Source organism: Anguilla rostrata, chromosome 9, assembly GCF_018555375.3.
Source record: "Anguilla rostrata isolate EN2019 chromosome 9, ASM1855537v3, whole genome shotgun sequence".
NCBI lineage: Eukaryota > Metazoa > Chordata > Actinopteri > Anguilliformes > Anguillidae > Anguilla > Anguilla rostrata.
Window position 1 is genome coordinate 6,690,851 of NC_057941.1, and position 22,391 is coordinate 6,713,241.

General features: G+C 54.1%; 1 protein-coding gene and 1 long non-coding RNA gene across 21 annotated transcripts in view; one reads left to right on the forward strand and one right to left on the reverse strand.

Annotated features, from left to right (window-relative positions):
• The window catches only part of LOC135262786 (uncharacterized), a 656,092-nt gene that overhangs the window by 298,712 nt on the left and 334,989 nt on the right, over positions 1-22,391 (forward strand). The window lies entirely within an intron of this gene.
• The window catches only part of LOC135262780 (RNA-binding protein Musashi homolog 2), a 246,435-nt gene that overhangs the window by 113,879 nt on the left and 110,165 nt on the right, over positions 1-22,391 (reverse strand). For all 20 annotated transcript variants that reach the window (XM_064350001.1, XM_064349999.1, XM_064350000.1 and 17 more), the window contains exon 7: positions 5,109-5,157. In XM_064350001.1, the coding sequence (XP_064206071.1) occupies positions 5,109-5,157 (49 nt within the window). The remainder of the gene's footprint in view (positions 1-5,108; positions 5,158-22,391) is intronic.

Consider the following 22,391-nt stretch of genomic DNA (forward strand, 5'->3'; position numbering starts at 1 on the left):
AGCGCGTAGCGCAGTGCTGGGACATGGACTCTGCGCAGCCTGGCAGCGTGTAGCGCAGCCTGGCAGCCCGTAGCGCAGTGCTGGGACATGGACTCTGCGCAGCCTGGCAGCGCGTAGCGCAGTGCTGGGACATGGACTCTGCGCAGCCTGGCAGCGCGTAGCGCAGTGCTGGGACATGGACTCTGCGCTGCCTGCAGGAGCCCAGGTTCATCCTCAGGCTGGCGATCCGAGTAAGCAGATTACAGGCACACAATGCAGCCTTCTGTTCCCCTTCCAAGAACAAACCCGTCCCATTGAGCTCCGAAAAAGCCAGCTCCACACAAAACGCCTGCTCCTGAGCACCCATCCCAGCACAAAGCCAGGAATTCCGTGCTCTCACCGACACCTGTGCTCAGCTCCCCGCTCCTATTCAGATCAATAGGCTCTCAGCTACCCCATTATTTCCATCAAAAGAAGCTCCTCCTACTGTCCTATACTGACACACACAGGCACACACATACACTGATACATACACACACACACACACAAACACAGATACATACATACACGCACACACATACACAGATACACACACACACATACACACACGCACACAGATACACAAATACATTTATACACCCACACGCACAGCTACATACACACACAAATACACATACACACACATAGATACACAAATACATATATACACACACAGATACACAAATACATATATACACACACACACACACACATACACAGTATGTACAGCGAGAAAGAAGCATATTTTAGTGTTTTAAAGCCCTTGTTTGGCACTAGACAAGTCTGACCCTAGGTTACTGATACTTGCATCATTCCAAAACAAATTGCATCTCAGTCTGTAACAATCTTTTTTTTCTTCCTTTTTTTTTGTTCTTTTTTAAGCAAAATCTTAATTTAATTTTTTGGATTCTGTATCGTCTTTAAAAGGCATGCTTTAACATTAAAAGGCAAAAACAAAACTTTCATATGGTTTCATCATCCCCCTTTATCACAATTAACAGCAACAGACCGCGTTCCCCAAAACGGTCCCTGAAATTTATATAAATCAGTATGTTGTAATGACCTGGAATGCTGTAATTTACAGGTGCATATTTCATATCTTAAGAATACCGGGCAAAACTGGCGGTTTTATTGTGAGGTGATGTGGCAAAAGTCGCACGGTAAAGTGTGAGCTGAATGAAATGTGCCTTGTTCAGATAGCACGCTCGCTGGGGGAACATATTTCTCCAGCTCTTTCTCATGCGTACGATTCGAAATAAAGCAGACCGACGTGCTGTAAATAACAGTAACATTTCAAAACAAAAGCCGCTATAAATCTTAGTTAGCAGTGAAGGACTGTTATATTTTTTTAAAAACCAGTATTAAAGACAGAGCTCATACAACCTGATGAAAGTGGGGGAAAAAAGCACAAATAAAAACTGCTCTAAATAACGAAAGTCCCGATATTTACAGAGCTGGTGGATTTTTTGCTTTGATACGCATATAGGTATCATAACCCTGTTATTAAGGGAGAGGTATGAACCACCGCAGCCTGTGTGGCCTGGCGGTATATTGCCTGAGTAGGCTGGTTAATGACCTATCGCGGTATTAACGCAGTGGGCGAAACGTTCTTAGAACTCTTGTTATGACCGTACTTCGCACACCGCGCTCCTGGGACTAATTGGGCAGCTGAGGTGCTGATGTTTTTGTCAGGTGAATGGAGACGGCAGAGCAAACACTGGGGTGTCGTGGCGGCGCAAACGCGCTGCAAACGCGCTGCAAACGCACTGCAAACGCACTGCAAACGCACTGAAAACGCAGGTCTCTGCAGACTGCACTCTCAGGGCACGCACATCTCCTCTAACACAGCCAGAGAGAGACAGAGAGAGAGAGACAGACAGACAGAGAGAGAGAGAGAGAGACAGACAGAGAGAGAGAGCGAGAGAGAGAGAGAGACAGACAGACAGACAGAGAGAGAGAGAGAGTGCACAGGCGAAAAGGGGCTTCTTCAAAGCAAGTGTAAAAGTGTGAGGGGACCAGAAGGACAGAGGAAGGCGGGGAGAGGAGGGTGCGGGAGAGGAGGGCGGGCAAGAGGCTGTCCATGACCTCAACAATGCCCCACGCCACCACACACGCACGCACGCACATACATACACACACACACATGCACACACACACACACACACACACACACACACACACACGGCCCGGTGGATTTGAGACTGCTCGACAGGAGACTCTACCCCAGAATGCACAGGGGCACAGGTGCGCAGGGGGCTGCCGGGTTCGGAGAGCTCAATTTCAAACACAGTCGTCCTCCATTTTATCCCCTCTGAACGGCGCCGGGGCGGCGGGCGCCGCGCGGCTCGTAGCGGGAGCATCTCCGAGCGCCCGCGTCTCCGGGCACGCTCCCCGCGACGCCCACCTGCACGGCCCGCTCATGAGTAATAACAACCCCCGCCAGACGCGGCGAGGGGGCGGGGCCTGCGGCGTCGCCAGACTCCCGTCCCGCCCGTTTGATTTCGCGCCGCCGCGCCATTTCCGAGTCGTTTGTTCGCCTTCTTAAACCTCGTCCTCGCGCTCGCCCGCCGGCTCGGGCCGCTTTTTACCGCCCGTATCCTTAGTTACGGAGACGGCTCGGCGGCTGACCTTGGCGGCTGACCTTGGCCGCGCCGCGACCCACAAAGACAGCGTAGTCATAACGACCGCGGCTGGCCTGCGCGGGAGCGTACCTGCGGAGCAGCCGGGAGGAGGAGGAGGAGGAGGAGGAGGAAGGGGAAAGGGGAAACCTTCGGCCTCGGCCTGACCCTCCCGCGCTCCGTTTCCTCGAAATCTAATCTAATCGCCGTTTCCACAGATACGGGACACGCGCCGCGCTCGCGAGAGGGAGCTCCTAACGCGCGCGCGTGCGGGCAGGAGGACGCCGCCAGAGGGGGACGGCTGCGGCTGCGGGAGGTCTCCCGGGAAACCTTGGGAACGAAAGGCGGGAAGCTCGGAAAGGGCTCGTTAGCATAGCGCACTTAGCGCTCGCTCGCGCGCGCAGGTGAGCTACAGCAGCCGGCGAGCGCGAGCTTCGATTACAAGCCGGGAGAACGTGCGCCTGAACGCACGCGCGTTGACCCGCGACGCGCTCGGCTAACCCGGCAAGACCTAACGCACGTGCGATTAACGCTGCGCCTCATCTCGCGACGCGAACAAAATTCCATCGTAAAAAAACGTGGCCTTGTGTGAAATCCCCCCCACGTACCGGGATGTATAAAAACGGCTTACATCGCAAACTGAGGCGCAGGCTGAGGCGTCTGGGAGACGGGAGAGGCGCAGGCAGGTCCTTAGTGAGCGGGAGCAAAAAAAAAGCGTCCATCACCGGCAGCGAAGTGACAGGGCTGCGGAGGAGAGACTAAAGAGGCAGGAGCCCGGCTCTGCGATTGGACGGCGCATCGAGTCAAACAGGGAGCACAGTTACGGCAGACACTGGGAGACCGACTCGCCGTCCCTTCCGACCTCATAACACCTCACGATACCGAAATAAACGTTTTCGACGGTGACATGGGAACACGCATCAGGGTTTTACGTACGCTATACAATAATTTTGCCTCTCAAAAAATATACAGCGATATACATAGAAACATGCCAGGAGAAGGGGGCATTGCTGACATTTAGAAGCCAAATAAAATAACCCATCAATGCAATACGGAGGTGTCATTGTGTACACGGTTTGTGTGCAGGTTCAAATCCAGATTGGGGGGGGGGACTGCCACTGTACCCTGGAGCAAGGCAACCTTGAATAGCTGCTGTAAATACCCAGCCGCATAAATGGATTGTGAGCGAAGAAACGCGAGCCGAAGGCCGGCGTGCGGCCGACGCGTCGTCCTCTGACTCACGTCTGCGCGAGCGCGGCTCGTGGGCCGCGGCGCGAAAAAGCAGCGGCTGGTGACGTCACGTGTCTGGGACGGAGAGCGCTAGTGCTCGTTTACGCTCCACACTCTCCCAGACGCGCTGTGGAGACAGCAGCAGGAGCACCACTGTGTGCTGCGGTGTGTGGCTGGCCTTTCCATATTGAGAGGAAATGGAGGAGAAGAGAAAAAAAAAGCTGGGCCTAAAAAAAATCCACGTTTACGTGTGAAATGACGCGATTGGCGGTCTGAGAAACGACGGGGGAATTTGGTGACCGCAACCCACAGGCTTCTGGGTAACGGGAAGGACAAAATTAGCACGGAGGCCCGTGAACATCCGCGTTGGGAGGCGGAGAATCGCTTTTTTTTTTTTATTTTGGAACGAAACGCGGGGACCTGCGAATCGGTGACCCCCCCCCCCCCCCTCCGCCGCCGGGGCTAAGTCGTGCCATGTCCGGGCGGGTAAAGGTTAGCGGTTACCCGCTCCGGCGTAGCGGCGCGCTCTGAGGCTGCCGTGTCTTTGGAAAGTCCTCTGCTTGCCGCGGCGGCGGCGGCGGCGGCGGCGGGGGCGGCCGGGCCCCTAATCCCAGATGAAGAGGCGATAAGACGCGATAAAGACGCCGCTTCTCCGGGCCCTTATCCCAGCCCTTATCGCACCGCGGAGCCGCGCCCGTACGCCAGAGGCGAGAGGGAGAAGCGCCAGATTGCCATCGCCCGTCCGCGAAAAGGGGCGGGAGGAAATCTCGCCCAATTTCGTTTGTTTCAAATCTGCCCCCAACCCCCCCACCCCCACCAAACTAATCAATGTTTGGGACGTTTCTCCATTCAGCCCTAGTACCCCTAATGCCCATGCAATCAGCCGACACGCCTCAATGACACCCTGACGCATGTTCGAACACAAACAGTGGCGCCTTATACCCAGGACACAATGCCCCGATAACGACAGTGACCATGGAAACAAAGGCGGGCACAGAAGCTGACTGAAGGGCCTACGGTCATTAGTAAGCAGTTGGACTAGACTTGGAGGAAGTTTCAGTGAATTAAATTTGTGCTATAGCACGCGTAGTACAAAGAAAATCGTTCATATAGATCCTGTTTTTTCAGGCCAGAACACAACAGACACCCAATATCTGTACTGGGGGGGGGGATCAGAAAGAGAGAGATACACACACAAGAACTACACAAACATACACACATACAGAGACACGGTAGACTTACCTCTATGCCTGTTAGTAGTTTTATCAAACATAAGCATGGCGTCTTCTACCTGTAAGACACAAGAAAACAGCGGGTTTTAGGCTAGATGTGTCTGCTGCCTAGGCCGACCACACACACACACACACACACACACACGATCAGGTGTCGTAGCTAACAGGGGCACAGGCAGCAGCTTCTAGAGAGGTCAGAGAAGAGAGGAGACGTCTCAGCTTTCACCCCAGGGCTGTGAGTGACAATCCATCTGCAGATCTGCGCTTCATCGTGGCCACAGAACGCCTTCCGCCACCGTGGGTGGTTAGCTTGAATGTCTGGTTACGAAAACGGACCTGAAACCAGATTTGGGACCGGTGCCTTTTTTTGTATCTCTTAACCGAGGCACTTGACCCGAATGAAATAAAGATCTGTGTGAATTAGACGGACACCGTGTTAAAAACGTAGCCAGGCGGGTCACCGTAGAAACGGGCAGCCGCTGAGAAAATAAAGCAGTGATGTAATTACAGGAGCCGTGAGGATATCGCCTGTAATCGCCCTCGATACGCTTCGATCGGACACGACACCCAGATAGAGAGAGGAGCTGAAACCGCTTCTCCACCAGCGGCCGCCTCCAACATTTGATACAAAATGGCCTTTGGAGGAAGAAGAAAAAAGGGATAGTTTTCAGAGCGGATTTTTGCTTGCCCTAATTTCCCCGTTTTTTGAGTTTGTTCCAGAGAGAACAATAGGTGGCTGGGAGGGGCAGGCGGGCCAGGCGGGGGCGAAAACCAGACGAGGCTTTTAAATGTCGCCGTACTGTATGTGCCCCCCCCCCCTCCCCCAGCTGCGGTCGCTAGGTAACGGACTGAGCCGGCTGTGTCCGGAGCAGGCTGTGGCAGATCTGTGCGGTCCGGTGGGGGCTGGGGGGGGGGTGGGGGGGTGGGGGGGGGGGGGCTGTCGGTCTCGCTGCAGGAGCGCCTCGGCTCGCCGGCGAAGCCGCACCGGAGGACGATGGGAAGCGACAGAAGCGGCGTCTGGCTCCCCGTCCGTCCGTCTGGATAAAAACGGGCGGGGCCAGGCCACGCCGGGGTCCAGACGCGTCAGAGCGCCGGCTCCCGCCGCCACCTGTCACCGCGTCGCCGAGCAACACTATCAATATGGCGCAGCCGAGGACTCGCCACCGCGCCCCAGCGCTGAGGGAGAAGCAGCTGGCCGGCCCAGATACGGGGGGGGCCTTTTGGGGGACGGGCTCGCTCCCGCGGCAACACCACACCACGCCTCCGCCGACCGGTCGTCGCCGGGGGAAACGTCCCCCTCGCCGGCGCACGTGAACGCCCCGTTCCTCCGCTAACCGAATCCCCTGCCCCTGCCCCCCCCCCCCCCCCCCCCCCCCGGCCCCCGGCCCGGAGACCACCTCCACTCTTTCGGGGCTCTGAAGGCCATTATTCCTCCCCGGGAGGAGCTTCGCCTCAACACTTCCATCAGATGGAAGATTGAGGAGCTCTTCATCATGTACAGAACTCCGCACAAAGGTGGAAAGACCTGTGTGTGGGGGTGGGGGGTGGGGGGGGGTGGTCTCTGCCTCTATAGAAGCCATTTCTCTCTGTGCGGAGAAAGTTCAAAGGATAATGGACGTCTTATCAGTATGTAAAGAGGACGGCAACTCCGGTGGAGAGGACGGCCTTTTATAAAACGAAAAGAAAAAGCACAGAACTCTCTTTCAGGGCAGCAAATGTTAGAGTAAAAGGGTCCCCCTTTTTTTGTAACCCGCAAAAAAAAAAGAGGGGTCGGCTCCAGTAGTCGGGGGGGGGGAGACAAAGCTCTCAAACTCAAACTTAACTGCAGGAAGGACCAAGCTGCGAGAGAGCTTGTCTTCATTAAACTACGATCTATATAAATATACAAAAGGAACAACAGCGCGCAGGCACAATTGCTTAACTAACAATTACACGGCAGGTTTTGGCAGACTCTCAGAATTAAACGTGGCTGCACTTGGCGGTGACAAACTCCGTGCCAATTTAATTTCCCGTAGTCCTGGGAACTTGGCAGACAGTATATTTTATATAGGCTGAAAATATAATTGGGACTCGAGGTGGGGTTTTTTTTTTTTTTTTCCTCCCCTTCCACAACAACCATATTACCTGAGGACAGAAAGCACTACGAGCTGGGGTGGGGGGGGGGCGAGCCAGATGCACACAGACAGTTCAGGGGCAGGGAGGGAAGAAGGGGAAAAAAAAAAAAAAGGCAATCGAACACGCTTAAATTTGCCTGGGCCCCGGGGGAGACGCTTATCTTGTTTCTGTCAAATCGCATGATGCTAAATGCTGCTCTCCCCGCAAAACCTTTACACCTGTAACACGCATCAGACAAATCCATACGTGCGAGAAACATCAAAAACACACACTCAGGAATTTAAATCAACCGCCCTCTGAATTATTTATCGCCCGACCGGAGCATCAATAAGAGCGGCGGCTCGCGGCGTTTTGGGGGGGGGGAGCGGCGGTGATAGGGGGGGGGGGGAGATTTAAGGGCCGGGGAAATGCGTTATGACAGCAGTTTAGATGAAGCGCAATTTCGCATTATTTACATTCACCGCACAAGCGAGAGAGTCAGGAGAGCTTTCCCCGGCCTTAACCACAGCTACGGGAGCCTGGAATGGACAAAATTAATGCCCTGACTGCTACAGATATTGTCTCTCTCGTTCCATTTAAAACAGGATGCGGGGGGGTGGGTTCTATTTAAAAAACAAAAAAAAACCCAGGGAAACAGTCGGGTGGACAACGCGCATTTAAATATCGGCCTAGCGAACGGTGTTTTAAGGACCCCACCGCGTGGGGTGTCCGTGCGTCCAACGAAGCACTTTGCCTGGGACCCCGAGCCCGCCATGCCTATTGATTCCTCTCTGCAGGAAACCCGCGCTGGGGCTAAGATTAGACATACATATTTAATGGTAATTGTGCGGCTGGCTGCAGCCGATTTTCCCAGGTGCCCCGTTAACGGCGGGACGTGCCCGAGCGGCGTCCGCGACGCAGGAAAAGCGAAAGGACGATCGGAACCACGCAGCCCTCAGCCTCGCACGCAACAACGCGCCCCTTTCGCTGATTGATCGCTCGATTATTTATGAGAAACGTGCAGAGAGCGCGCGCGAGAGAAATCCAAAAGACGCCATATGGCCGAACATATTGGCAGGAGGGAAAAAAAAAAAACGGTGATCACAATGAATGTATACGTATGTACGTGCAGAATCACGCCCGACTTAAAAGAAATAAAACAGAAGAGAAGTCTTTTTTGATTAACAGAATTATACGTGTAGAACATCTTTTTTTTCACTCTACTTTCTTTGCTCTGAGAAGAAGCAGCACGGAAGGCTTCAAGGGCACCGGAAGGTGTGGAGCTGGAGGACACACCACAGCAGCCCCGCTTCCACAGTATTTTAATACTAATCTGCGGGAATGCAGCAAAGCGCTTTCGCGGAAAGGAGCGGGGCTCTTTCTGATCCCAGTGACGCACAGCGCGCACGCTCCATTGGTTTTATTGCCAGTGTTTTAACAAGGGCCTGCAGGGCAAGCTCTTCTCTCGCGTCGCGTGTAATACACCCGCGCGGGGAAGGGGGAGAAACGCAGACGAAAACATCTGAAAACAACCGAAAAACAAGTTATTCTTCAAACGAAAGTGACCGTAATGACCCGGGCCAGGACCATTCTGCTACGTCTTAAGGGCCAATCTCTCCCGCCCGCTCTCTCTCTCTCTCTCCCTCCCTCCCTCCCTCTCTCTCTCTTCTCTCTCTGCACCAGACAAATCAAAAGAGGGAGGTTGAAGTCGTTTGCTGGAGAGAGCTTGTGCCTGATGTGATTACGACGCTACGCTCCTGTCCTTGGCCCACCGACGGGACGTCCTTGGAGCGGAAGGCGACGCCGCAAGCCAGGGCGCCTCCTCCGGTGTCCACGGCGACCATCTGCCAGAGGTCAGAGGTCAGCGCCGAGAGGGCCGGTGGGTGGGTGGGCGGGCGGGGCGGGGGGGGTCAGCAGTCAGAGCTGAGGCTGCGCTTTCGCGGGTCGCGGCTTCCTAAGGAGTCCGCCCGCGAAGTCCCGCCGCTACCCTTCACTTTAAGGGTCTTCAGGCTCGGCGGCGCTGCTTCTCCCGACCGCTTCACGCGTCCAATCGGAAGACAGGAGGCTCCAGCGCCCCGGCCTACAGCAGCGGTTTTACAGCCGACAGAAAGCGATGAAAAAAGATGAAACGGGTCTTTGGTGAATCCTTCCGGAAGAACGGCCGTGAGCTCACCGGGTCGACCGCGGCAGAAGCGAGAGCGGGCATGAGGCTCGGAACGCAGACCGCGCTACGCGGAGTTTTCAAGCCCTGGGGGGTTTCCCCGCCTGAGGCGTTCGCTCGGCACCCCCCCCCCCCCCACGGAAGCGAGCGCCTGGAGGGCGGAGCGCGCGGCGGGCGGACGGTTAGCGAAGCCGCGGTTCGCGACCTTCTCTCCTTCGGGGGGGGGGGGAGAACGGCGCGGCTGCGGAAAGAGAACGCCAGTCTGCACGCGCTCCGTTCAGGCAGCTAATCCTCAGCGGCGGCTCCCAGCGCCTCGCCGCGGCCCGGCGCACGAGAGGAGGAGGAGGCCGCTGCGCGACGATGGGAAAAACCGCGCCTTCGATCTCCACCGAGGGGCCGCCGCGCGTCCTAACCTCCTCAGCCCGCCTACCAACGCCGGGACCGCCTGCACGCGCCTAGCGCGCAGCAGGGCGCCAGAAATCTCGCGAACACCCCGAAGACGGGGAAAACCGGGCCGCGTCGCGCTGACCCGTACGGCCTGCCCCGCCCGAACGCTACATCGGAGGGAGCTCCTGTAGACGACAGCCAGCGTCGAAAACTGGGGGTGCGGTCCGGCAAAGGGGGATGGGGGGGGGTGAGGATGGGAGAAGAGAGAGACGGCGAAACCGTCACACGTGACGAACCGCCGACCCCGATCGAGGTGCATTCAGTAACCGCGGCAACCCGCCAGGTATCGCGTTTCGCTATCGCGCTCCGCAAGTGAAGGGCCCTGTTGTGCAGCAGTGAATGGGGAGGGAGGTCACAACCGAACCAAGTGCCCTAATTTACTTTCCCACAGAGGAGGTGGGGAGCTTTATGGGAGGGAGGGGGGGGGGGAACAAAAAAAAACCCAAACCGTCATCCTCGGCCCAATCTTGATAAGCGTTCGCAAAGAGGCATCTTGTCCCCCCCCTCCCACCCCCCCCCCTCCCGCCAGGTTGCGTTTCGGGCCCCAGAGTGAAAGGCCTCCCGGGTCCTGCGTGTCCGTCGACGGGACAGGCCCCTGCTAACAGGCAGCGATTGTAGGCTCATTGTCCCTCTCGCCTTTTCAAAACCGGGAGAAAAAGCACCTGATCCGGTAACCCGACCCCGTGCCCGTTACTTACCCCGGTAAACAGAGAGTTGCCTTTTCTTTTTTTCCCCAAACAGGAGCTCTCCCACATTCGAGCAGCCGGGAAACGACCCCATTTCTCACACAGAAGAGCGAGACAGAGGCTCATACATTTACACAGCGTCCAGAAACGCCGCCTTTCTCACACTCTCAAAATGAGGGAGGAGAGGAGGATATGAACATGGGAGAAACTTTCACTTTTTATCGGTCGGGGGCGAAAGCACGCATGTTTTACTACGTCGGCATTGCTGCACTTTTTAAGAAAAAACTAAAATATTTCCCTGACAGTCATTATTAGCAATGCATCATCATCACAACTGGCTCGCCTTGTACCACCTATTTTTAAATGGCATCAAAATTTTATTGTTTTTTTTTTATAAGGACCAATTCTCTACAGCTAGCTATCTTTAGGCTATTTAAAATGGATTATGTGCATGAACATAAACAAAAATAACCAACAGTGAAACAGAGAAAAAAAAAATCCAGGTTTGAACCAAAACAAATTAAACCAAATATAAGTTTGGGAGATTCGGTACAGGTTAAGTCCTTACTTACCGACCCCATTTTTCTGTTCTAAACAATATCTTACAAATTTTCCAGATTTGTTGCACCTACAACACTTTATAATTAAGGTGGCAACTCTCTTGAAGAGGCATTTTTTTAAATGCTAGTCTTTATATTGCCCTTGCTGTTTTCAATTAGGAAAAAAAAAAAAAATCACTAAAATTACAGCGACTAAATCTTGAAGTGGGTGTGTAGGAGTAAAACTACAGTATGCCCCCCCCCCCCCCCCACATCACCAGCTCCAGTGTCTGAGTTACGCTCGGAGCAGGCCCTGATGCTAAGAGAACGGCAGCGCGGTCTCTGTGAGAAGCTGCACTCAGCTGTGAAATGTTCATCTCCAGAGCATCTGCAGACACGGGGCTCGTAACGAAGCCATTCCAGCCCCTGCTCCGGGGGCACTTTCGTCCTCACCCACCCCCCCCCCCTCTCAGAGCTCATCAAAAGCAGCCCGGCCCACAGTCAGGGTCCAAGGGACTGGGCCCCCAGACTGTACGCCCCCCTCACTGGGGGGGGAACCGAACGGATTCTCCGAGCCAGATACGATTTCTCAAACCGCTTCCCCACCCGCGCCGGATTCCGCTCGGCGAACCGCGCGTAAGACTTCGCAGCCTCTCTCAAACGAAGTGAAAACCTGGACCGCCTCCAGTTTGTCGAGGGGGGGCGGCAGCACTGCGCTTCTCTGCGTGTCACAGCTGGCAGGACCTGGCTCCTTAGCCACGCCCCCCACCGGCCCAGCGGAGCGTCAGGCTAACGAACCGCCGAGCATCAAACCGGTGAATACTGAGGAGGCCGGTGAACACCGCGAAGACCTCGATAAAATCACGAGCAGGCGGCGCCACAAGGGCCACTCCACCATCGCCCCCGCCACAAAGAGGCAGATTAACGGGGAGAGCGAGTGGGACAGAGGACAAACGATTTCAGCCCGCCGCAGACAGACGTGATTTATTTAGCCAACTTTAAATATCCTCGGTAATAAAAAAAATAAATAAATAAAAAAAAGGATTTGATATCTGCGTGAACGCGCGGAGGCCGGGACAGGCGTCGGTAACGAAAAGCGACGCTTCGAACCGACAATAACAAACCGGCTCCCCAAAAAAAAAAAAAAAAAGAAGAAGGAGAAGAGGAAGGGACACAACAAATCTTTCCGATCTGAAAATTCATGAGGTCAGGCACGGGCGTCAGAGGCTGCAATCCGAGCCCGCGCATATTCCAGCGGTGACCTTTGCTCGCCATGGCGATGGTTGCCATGGATCTCCACGCGTCGCTAAACGGATCGCTCGGCACAACAAACAAGCGCAATTAGACGGGGGGGGTGGGGGTGGGGGGGGTGCACATTAACCCCCGTCTGCGGGACAGGAAGAGGGGCCGCGTCTGGGGCAGTCATTAGAGCTCCCGGCCCGGGAGGGGCACTTTAAACAGAGCGCCCACCCCCCCCCACCCCGCCTACCCTGCCCCCCCAGCCCCCCCCAGCCCTCCGTCAGCCTCAGCTCCGCGTGTCGTTTCGAGCGTCGCCGTGCCCACGCCGTGCCCCCTGCCCCGTGATGAACTCCTCCTCCTGTGTGGCGGGCTGAGGGGGGGGCGGGCGGTCATGGGACCCTTTTATTTATCGCCTTTTCCTGCGCCGGCCCCCTCCCCCCCACGCCGCTCCAGTGCATCGGCTTGCCCCCCAAGCCACCCCACCCCCCCCCCCCCCCCAGGATGGCGTGTGCCTGGGAGCTGCCTCCACTCCAGAGCTGTCCCTCCCCCCGTGCGAACCCCAAAGATGGGGGAAACGTTGTGTTTTCCAGCTGAAATGGTGATTAGAGAGGTGAGAAATCCCTTTGCCCTCCAGGCAACGCTTTAAATTTGTAAGACACACTTGAAGTGATGCCTTCTCCCCCCCCCAAAGCAATGTGCTTTTTCATCAAGACATCAATTTCTACCAGCGAATCACTCAAATTGCCACCGCCCCCACCTATATAACACCGCCCGCCCCCACCCCCACCCCCCACTCACCACACACACGCGCCACACACACACACACACACACACACACACGCTCACGCGCGCACGTATGGACACATACACCCCTCTCTCCCTCCCTCGCTCGCGTACGTATATGGTAATTATATTAATCAGCAGAAAAGGCAGTTATTAAATCCTCTAATTGGTATGTAAATAAGATCCTTCTGACATTGGCAGGCCCGCGATCGCATTAATCTAAAATAAATATAAATCTGTCACTTTTCATTTCGGCGCGAGCAACAGGCGAGCCGCCCGCACGCGCGCGCGTTCGGGATATTAGGGAAACGCGGATCGCGGCGGGCGGCCTGAACGGGTCGGCCCAACCCGCTTCCCGTTCTCTCCGCTCTGGTTTCGACGGACCGACCGACCGACCGCAGAGGTAGCGGACCAAGGGCGCAGGAATCCAAGTCGTTTTTAATTTATTTATTTTTTTTGAGAGAGAAAGAGAGAGAGAGAGAGCAATGTCATTTTCTGCGGTGTGAAGTAATGAAAAAAGTAATAACGTCTTCATTCGTTTTTTTCCTCCCCCCCCCCCTTTTTACAACGAGCAAGAAACAAGGCGACGGGCGAAGCTGGACTGAACAGTCGAGAGCTCGTTTCCAGAACCTTCCACGCCGTTTCCCTAAAGTTCCTGTCCGTACAGGATCTCCCTCAGAAGCAACCCGTCTGTCTCACAAAGAAAACACACTTACAATTTAAAAAAAAATTCCTACATAAACTTCTTTTTTTAATATCTGGAAAGATATTGAATCTGTCACGGCAAAGAATGAAAAAGAGTGATATCATGATTTGACACGTGATTTCAATAGCGGATATCATGCCTAAAAACAAAAATACCTGGAATTTAATAAACAGCCATGGCAGGTGTGATGTATATCCCATTAGCCGTAAATGCACCGCGGAGATAAAATGCATTAGGGGCTTAAATCAAAAGGTATTTATTTCAATTACGGAGGCTGCCAGACCTACCACCTGTGGTTCTTTGTTTAGTTTAGACGTTAAGCTCTTTCAAAAGGCCAGATTCAATAATGTGACATTTCTCATCACAACACGAAAGAGAGGTTGCCAATCTAAGAGTTTTCTCTCATGTGAAATGTTGTCTGTTGTCATCCGTGTCATTTTGTGATGGCAAACCCTTTTTTCTCTTTTTTTTCCCCCACGAACAGAAATACAATTTGAATACAGTTATACATCCCACTATTTATTAAAGCTTGGATTAACATGACAGGGAGTTCTGTCTGGGGAGCTTTTAATATGGCTCAGAGAACACTCCTGCGCCACAGTAATAGGCCACAGCTAATATACTTGAGCGATGCTGGTTTCTTAGCGTTATAAGGCAGAACAAAAGAGGGGCATCTGAAGCGTGAACACAAAGGTAGGATTGTAACGCGCGAAGCGAGAGGGAGGGAGGGAGGGGCCACGGGAGATGAGAGGTGAATTATCGCAGATAGCACCGGGGGGGGGGGGGCGGACTCTGAAACCAAAGCCCCCCGGCAGAACGGGGCTGGGATCCGTTGACCGCGCGCCCGGAGGACGAGGAGCGCGTAGCTCCGGACGGCCCGTCCGCTGAAATTCGGCAGTTCGCCGCGCCTCCGCCGATCTTCCCCGTGAATTACGGTCACAGCCCGTGGCCCTCTGGCCGTTCCCCCTCTCGTAAAGACCGCCCTCGCAGGAGATTTCGGGTCCGGCGTGCGGAAATGAAAGTCGAATATTTGCCCCTGGCAGCGTTCCTGGAACGTAACTGTGACGGGGGCAAACCGGGGAAGGGCCGAGCCGGCCTACGACCCAGCAGGGCCCCCCCCCCGAAATTAGCCGGGCTGTCGGTGAGCCTGGACGTGACTAACGGGCCCTGCCAGCCCCGCCCCGCCCCCTCGCAGGGCGATGGTTTCACACGCCGGCCCCGCACCGCGTCCGCCAGCCAAAGGCCCGCGCCCTCGAGCCACGCCGCCAAAAAGCTAACAACAACAACACTGACCCTGGCGCCGCAGGGCTCAGCTTAAAACTCATTTTCATACCCAAGCATCTTCCCCTTTATGGCTGGACCACAACAGCGGGGCCAGCCCTACAAACGCAAATGTCTGTGACTGACTGAGTGACTGAGTGACTGAGTGACTGAGTGAGTGAGTGAGTGAGTGAGTGAGTGAGTGAGTGAGTGACTGACTGACTGAGTGACTGACTGAGTGACTGAGTGACTGACTGACTGACTGACTGACTGACTGACTGACTGACTGACTGACTGACTGACTGACTGACTGAGTGACTGACTGAGTGATACAGGTCCAGCCATATACTAGGTTTGAACCTGGTCTTGTTTCAGTCTGTTCACCTTAAGCATCGCTTGCATGTAAGAATATCCACCTCAGCGTCTTCATATGCTCTGAAGAGTATCCTTTCAACCACCCCCCCTAGCCCCACCCCACAGAATAGCTGTCCATTTAAATGCTCCCCCAGCAATCTGGGGCATTAATACAGATTACTGGAACGGCGTCCGAAAAAGGCGTGTGTCTGGAATTCCTCTTTGAAACGCACCTACAGGAAGATTAAAACTGAGCCGGCCCCCGGCCTCACTCCCATTCCCCCCGCAGCCACGGCAACACAAAACCTCAGATGTGCTCAGATCTCCCCACTTCCTGTCATCATCCTCTCCTTTTCAGGCCATTGATCCATTTCGCTTCTGTACCTGGGAAATCTCTCTCTCTATTGCTCTCTCCCTCTCGATTTCTCTCTCACTCTCTCTGTCTCTCTCTAACTCTCTGTGTGCCTCTCTCTTTAACTCTCTATCTCTCCCTCTCTGTCTCTCTCTCCCTCTATCTGTCTCTCTGTCACTCTCTCCCTCTCTCTGTCTCTCTGTCACTCTCTCCCTCTCTCTATCTCTCCCTGTGTGCCTCTCTCTTTAACTATCTCTCTGTCTGCCTGTCTGTCTGTATCTCCGTGTCTCTCTCCCTCTCTCCCCCTCCCTCTCTCTCTCTCTCTCTCTACGCTCTAGAGCCGGTGCGATTAGCGCTCATTACTGCAGCGCTTTAAAAATAAATATTAAAACCCGAGCAGCGGCGAGGATCACGTCTGCGATAAAGCGCCACCGCCAGAGAGGCCCCAGCTCCTCCGTCCTGCCAAGAACAGATGCCCCGCCCGCCCCCGCCCGGCCCTGCGCCGCCCCCGCCCCGCCGCGTGCGGCCAACGAGGGGGCCGCGCCGCGCCTCCTGTTCCAGACAGCTAACGGTGAAGCGGCGCGATTTTACGACAAACGCCGCTCCTCGGGAGGGGGAGCAGCCATCGCCCCAGCCCCACCCCGCTGGACCAGCCGCGATCCTCGAGAGGAAGAGGAAAAAAAAAAAAACACACGGCCATTTCTCACCGCGATTAGGAGCAGCTAACTGCGGCCCCCTTACGTCACTGCTATAACCCTCTGGCGGTTTGGGAGGACTGCGCTCCAGAACGTGCGCCCCCCCCTGAAACGAGAGCGCAGGGGTTACGCCCCGGCGACTTAAAACCCACCCTCCTATTGGCTGCAGCGACCGAGGGGGACCTCGGACGCTCGCCGACCGCTCTGCAGCAGAAGTTAAGACTCCGGGCGCTGCAGTACAAGCCAGGTCATCGCACCACTTTCACCCTGATTGAACAGAGGAGATTTCCTTTCATCTGGCCAGTTTGCCGTTTCTGACCTTTACTCCTGTGGGCCGGACCGACATGAAGGAGATAAACTGAAATTGCACTTCCTCATCGCTTTGTTGGTAGCCTTCCCCAATTGAAAATGCTACAGATATGGCAACTGCCTTGAACCGACACCTGGGTTATACATAAAAAGAAAAACATACACAGATAGTGGACATGAATTATATTCAAGTTCTTCTTGGGAGGAACTACAAAAATTATTTTTTGCGAGCGCGACATGATGATAAACTAAGAAGAAAAAATAATCAATAACTGTTCAAACCATGAAAAGAAGCGACTGCACTCAAATTATAGGCCTAGAAGACTAACACGCATAGCATACAATATATTGTCAACCAGAAGTTACTCCTGTGTCAGAAAATTGCATAAAAAAAGACAGCCCATGTGTATGCTAGAGAAGGAGATCATGCTTAACAAATCTCTCGGATTTTGAAGATTTGAAAAGTTTTGACACAAATCAGGCTTATATCACATATCTGGGTTTTCAAAACGCCTTTTGAAAAAGCATGCATGCCTGAAATACAAGTAGTAGGAATTAAGGGGTTACCTCCCTATGGATTTAAAGCTGGCTTCACCACAGAAAACAAAAAGGATGAAGTCTGAAAAGGGCTTGTTCAGAACCATAGTCCCCAAAGCATGTACGTGCGCACACACACACACACACACACGGCCATCCACAGACATACATACACAAGCACATTCATAACTTACATAAATATGAAAATATTTGGTGGTGCCTCCACACATCGCTCCACTCCACGGCAGGGTGACAGGGCTGTAATGTGAGCTCTTCCACATCTGTATGTGTGTGTGTGTGGGTGTGTGTGTGTATGCGTGTGTGTGTGTGTGTCTGTGTGTATGCGTGTGCGGGTGTGTGTGTGCGGAGGACACATTAGACAGGTGCACCCTTTAAGACATCCCAACTGAAGAGGGCGCTCACACAATCAATACAGATGGCAGACCGATTAGATTTTCTGACATGTTGATTTGAGCGATGCCACTATGGCGCGCGCGATGAGTGTGTGCGATGTGTGTGTGACGCGTGTGCGATGTGTGTGCGACGCGTGTGCGATGTGTGTGTGATGCGTGTGCAATGCGTGTGCGACGCGTGTGCGACGCGTGTGCGGAACACAGATGAGCGAGATTGAGGAGAAAGGGTTCGAGGGTGCGCGGCTGTCGGTGTGGCGGCGTCGCCGTCTTCGCTCCCTGACGGGCTCGGCCCCGAGTCCCCCCGCACGCGCGGCCTCTCTGGGCCCCGTCTGATAAGCAGGTAATTCATCACGGCGCTGAAGGCTACATACAGCGCCTTATCGGGTCCTCACAAGGATTCGGCCTCCCCGAGCAAGGTCTCTGTTTGGAGAGTGACCCGCAGCCTCCCCCCCCCCCCGCTCCAAATGACCATGACAACATTAGAATTATCCGGGCAAATGACAGCGGAGCGTGAATACATTTCAGCCGCCGCCCCGTGCCCAGACTCCAGCCTCAATTTATGCGCCCATTATTGCAAATGAAAAAAAAAAAAGAAAAATGGTAAACCCAACCTTCGGAAGCTTTAATGAATGGATTCTTCTTCTTTTTTTTTTTTTGCCGCTGCAGAACACCCCTAAAGAAGCGAAATTAGAGGTGAGGAAGTGATGGCGGGAGCATTTCCTCCAGCGGCGGCGTTCCTTTTGTTTCTCGCGGAGCCCCAAGATCGGAAAGGGTTAACCGCAATTACCGACGGCCGTTCGATTGGCTGAGAGAGGGGACGCGCGCGTCGGGCCACGTCGAAATGGCGCAGGCTTATTTCTGCGGCCAAAAAAAAAAAAATGCAAATGAGGAACGTGACATTGTGAACGTGTCGTTCAGTCATTAGCGCGCTCGTAATTAAAACGCGCCAGCATTCTCCGCTTTCACCCCCGTGAAGAATGAAACATTCAAAAATAAATTAGAAATGTGACAATGACAACAAGAGGGGGGGAAATAAGATACTGAGGAAGCCTCCGATGGAGTTAAAATGCAATAAGGCCGCCTTTTCCCTCATTCTTCTCGCCGTCTTTTGTCGGAACAAAAAAAAATATTAAAACGGAGCGTTTCTTCCCGAAACAGTGATAAGGGATGTTTAACATCGCCGCTTCCCTTTGTCGTCGCAAAATCAAAACCAGGAAGAGCCACAAAAGCGCGACGTCGGCGGCTGGGGCTCGGCCGAGCGGAGCGAGCGGAACGGACCCGCGCCCCGCCATCGCTAGGCTCCGCCATCGCTAGGCCCTGGCCCTCAGCCCGCCATCGCTAGGCTCCGCCATCGCTAGGCCCCGGCCCTCAGCAGCTCTCACCAGTGGAACCCTTTTTTTTACAGCATTATCTAAATACTGAGTATTAGGAACCTGACTGAAACCGTTTTCGTACGGTTAAGTGCTGATCTTTGTCACTGCGGAAGAACAAGACGTACAATGCAGTGCATCTCCGCGAGTACTTATCTGTATCTATCCCAACTCGGCACAGTAAGGAGCAAACCCCGTTCCATTTGTTACGATGAAGACAGGATGTGCTTATCGCGGTGTACGCGAAAGGAAAGCGGAATAATCTCGGCTGCCCGCCCGCTGAACCAACCTGACGAAAATTTTAAAAAAAAATTAGGGGAAGGTACAAAAAAGGAACATAAACATTCAGAAGAAAGATCGCTCTACCACAGCACGCCCCGCCCGCAGGCGTGACCGAAATGTTACGCCCGTTTCCGAGGACCGGATGGCGGCAGAGAAGCAGAGAAGGCGGTCCGCGGAGGTTTCCGGAAACAAAGGCTCTTCCCGCTCCGTCTGCGAGCGGCGGAAACGGCGCTCACTGGCGCTCCTCTGACAGAGCTGACCTCTGACCCTCACTGAATCAACACGCAGCGCAGCCCAGCCCTGTCACAACCAATCGCTCGCCTTCGCCCGAAACGCGCGGCGCATTACCCGCCCGTGGACTGCGTTTATTATCACCGCCCAGCCAGATTAACGAGACACTCTGGTAATAATTACTGCTCTCCTAATGTCTGACGCCGACATCCCCGCAACCCATTTTTACTTCTTTCACCCCCCCCCCCCCAAAAAAACGCACGATTGCGTTGTAAACGTAAACGTACAGAAACAGTCGGAGAAAGAGCGGAGAAGGTTCTGCCACGTCTGCTGTCGCACAGATCGGAGAAAGGACGACGCGAGAGGGAGAGAAACAGGAGAGCGTATTCCGCTCATCAGGAAGTGTCAAAAAGAGCAACGGCTCACAGGAAGACACCGCCGCCTCCCGCAGCCTCCACGTCCTGGGTGTACATACGCAGCGTGCATGAAGTGAGTCTGTGTGTCTGAGGCCAGCTCAGGTGTGTGTGCGGCATGTGTGTGTGTGAATAAGGTGAGTTTTCATGTGTGTGTGTGTGTGTGTGTGTATAAGGTGAGTTTGCCTGTGTGGTGTGTGTGTGTGTGTGTGTGTATAAGGTGAGTTTGCGTGTGTGTGTGTGCGTGTGTAGGTGTGTGTGTGTGAGGTGAGTTCATGTGTGTGTGAGTGTGTGTGTATAGTTGTGTGTGTGTGTGTGTGTGCACAAGAGGTGAGCCTGTCTGTGTTGGCACGAGGCGGCCCACACTGAACTCCACTGAGAGAGGGTATCTGGGGTCAGAAGACATCAGCAGGACACCTGAAACGTGAGGCTATCTGGGGGCAGGGGACATCAGGAGACCTCTGTCTTCAATGGCGTCAGTGATTTACCGCCACCCCCCCCCCCCATACTCCTACGGATACTGGCCAACATGGCCGCCGTCACCTCACAGAGCAGAGAGTCACCTCCGCCCAGACTGACAGGAGCGCAGTCGACAGCCCGAGAACCACAAGCCTGCACATACTACAGCCCACCGTGACATCCTGTCAATCAAAGTGCCCGGAGCCTAGCAACACACAGAGCAAGGGAAGAGAGGCACATCACTCATAAACTCGCGTTCTGATGCGCACCAATCACAGCGGCGGGCAGACCCTCCTCTGCCAAAAAAACTAAATCTATATCAATCACAATCCGACACCATGTAAATCCGTTTATTATAGTCTTATTTACAACCACAAATTAATATTATCCACATTTATAAAGCTTATGAGTATAACACCGAATAACATTAGTTGTTCATACTATATATCATGCGATAAAAATCCAATGTGGAAATTATATTTGAGAAATAACATTTAAAACGAAAGAAATTGCACATTTAGGCTACCCTGTGGGAAACCCAATATGGGATACATGCACAGTTATTGCAGGTGGACTGAACACGTATTGGTGATAACGCAGACCCAGTTCTGAGGGGCAGTGTGCGATGCCCAGTTTCAGTTCTGAAAGCCGAGCTGAATCGGCGGAGAGGAGCCTGGATCACAGTAGTGACGCTGACGGAGGGTGAGAGTATCCACTCCACAAGTAGCTACACAGCGCTAAAATAGGCAGAGCAGGCGACGGCTAAATCTGCAGCGTGCTTCTGCAGGGGCTTCTGTGAGCCAGAGAGGTAAAGGATCAAACACGCACTTATAGCTCATCCAATAAACCGAGCTCTTCACCGACAGCTCAGCTCCCCGTCAGCTGTGCCCCAGTACAAACGCCCGCATCTGAGCGTACGTAGCGTGTACCCCTGAGAGAGCCGTGTATCTGAACCACCAAAGACTCAACAGGTATACACACACACACACACACACACCGTTCTTTAAAAAGAAGGGTCTACTTTCAAAATAAAAGCGCGCTTGCTTCTCGGGGATTTCAAAAACCACGAGCATTCCGAGGCCTAAGAAGAGGAAGAGTAACAGAGGCTGAAACGTATCCATCGACGCACATCGCCCGGCATACGCAACTCTGATCCGAGACAAATCTCAGTGGGAAAGTTTTTCAGCGGCTAAACGAGGAGGAGAAAAAGGGAGGGGGGGGGGGGGGGAGGATGAAAAGCGCGGGGACGTATCGCCGTCCTCTCCGCGCCTGTGTGTGTACACAGCTCTGCTGCGTCCGTGTGTGCGATGGGATGTGTGTATCGACCCCCGAGCCAGAGCGAACAAAGCTGCCGCCAGATCCAATAACAAACATGTCAGCCGCGCGGTTCCCGCGGCCAACAGCTTTTTATTTAGAAAGTGTGTTTTTTTTCCTCCTCCCAGAGAGTGAGAGTGTGTACGGGCACTTTTAATAACTCCCTCAGAAAACGGCATGGAGGCGCGTGTTTAACAGGCCTGTGTCAACACCGCCCGTTTACCGCTCTGTTTGGGGAGAGATGACTGCGGCGGCCGCCGTTTGGCTCGGACGGGTGGGGGGGGGACGGGCGGGGGAGGTGGATGGGGGATGGACGGGGGACGGTCGGGGCAGACAGACGGGGGAGAACGGATGGCAGGGAGATGGCGGGGGGGCAGCATTGGCAACTCGGCTTGAGCGCACTAAAATCTTTAGGATACACAGGCAGTCTGCGGCTGTAGCCAGCGCTTACACAAAATATCAGCGCAAGACGTGGTTGAGCTGATTAAGAACAGAAGTTGACGCGAAACTCAGACATGGACCTGCCCCTGCCACGCCCCCCTGCTCTAGACACTCAAATGCATGAAAACCCCAGGAGGGCAGCTGTTTCTGAGATGCTGGAACCACCAACACATCTGGCACCAGCAACAATCATACCATGATCAGAGTT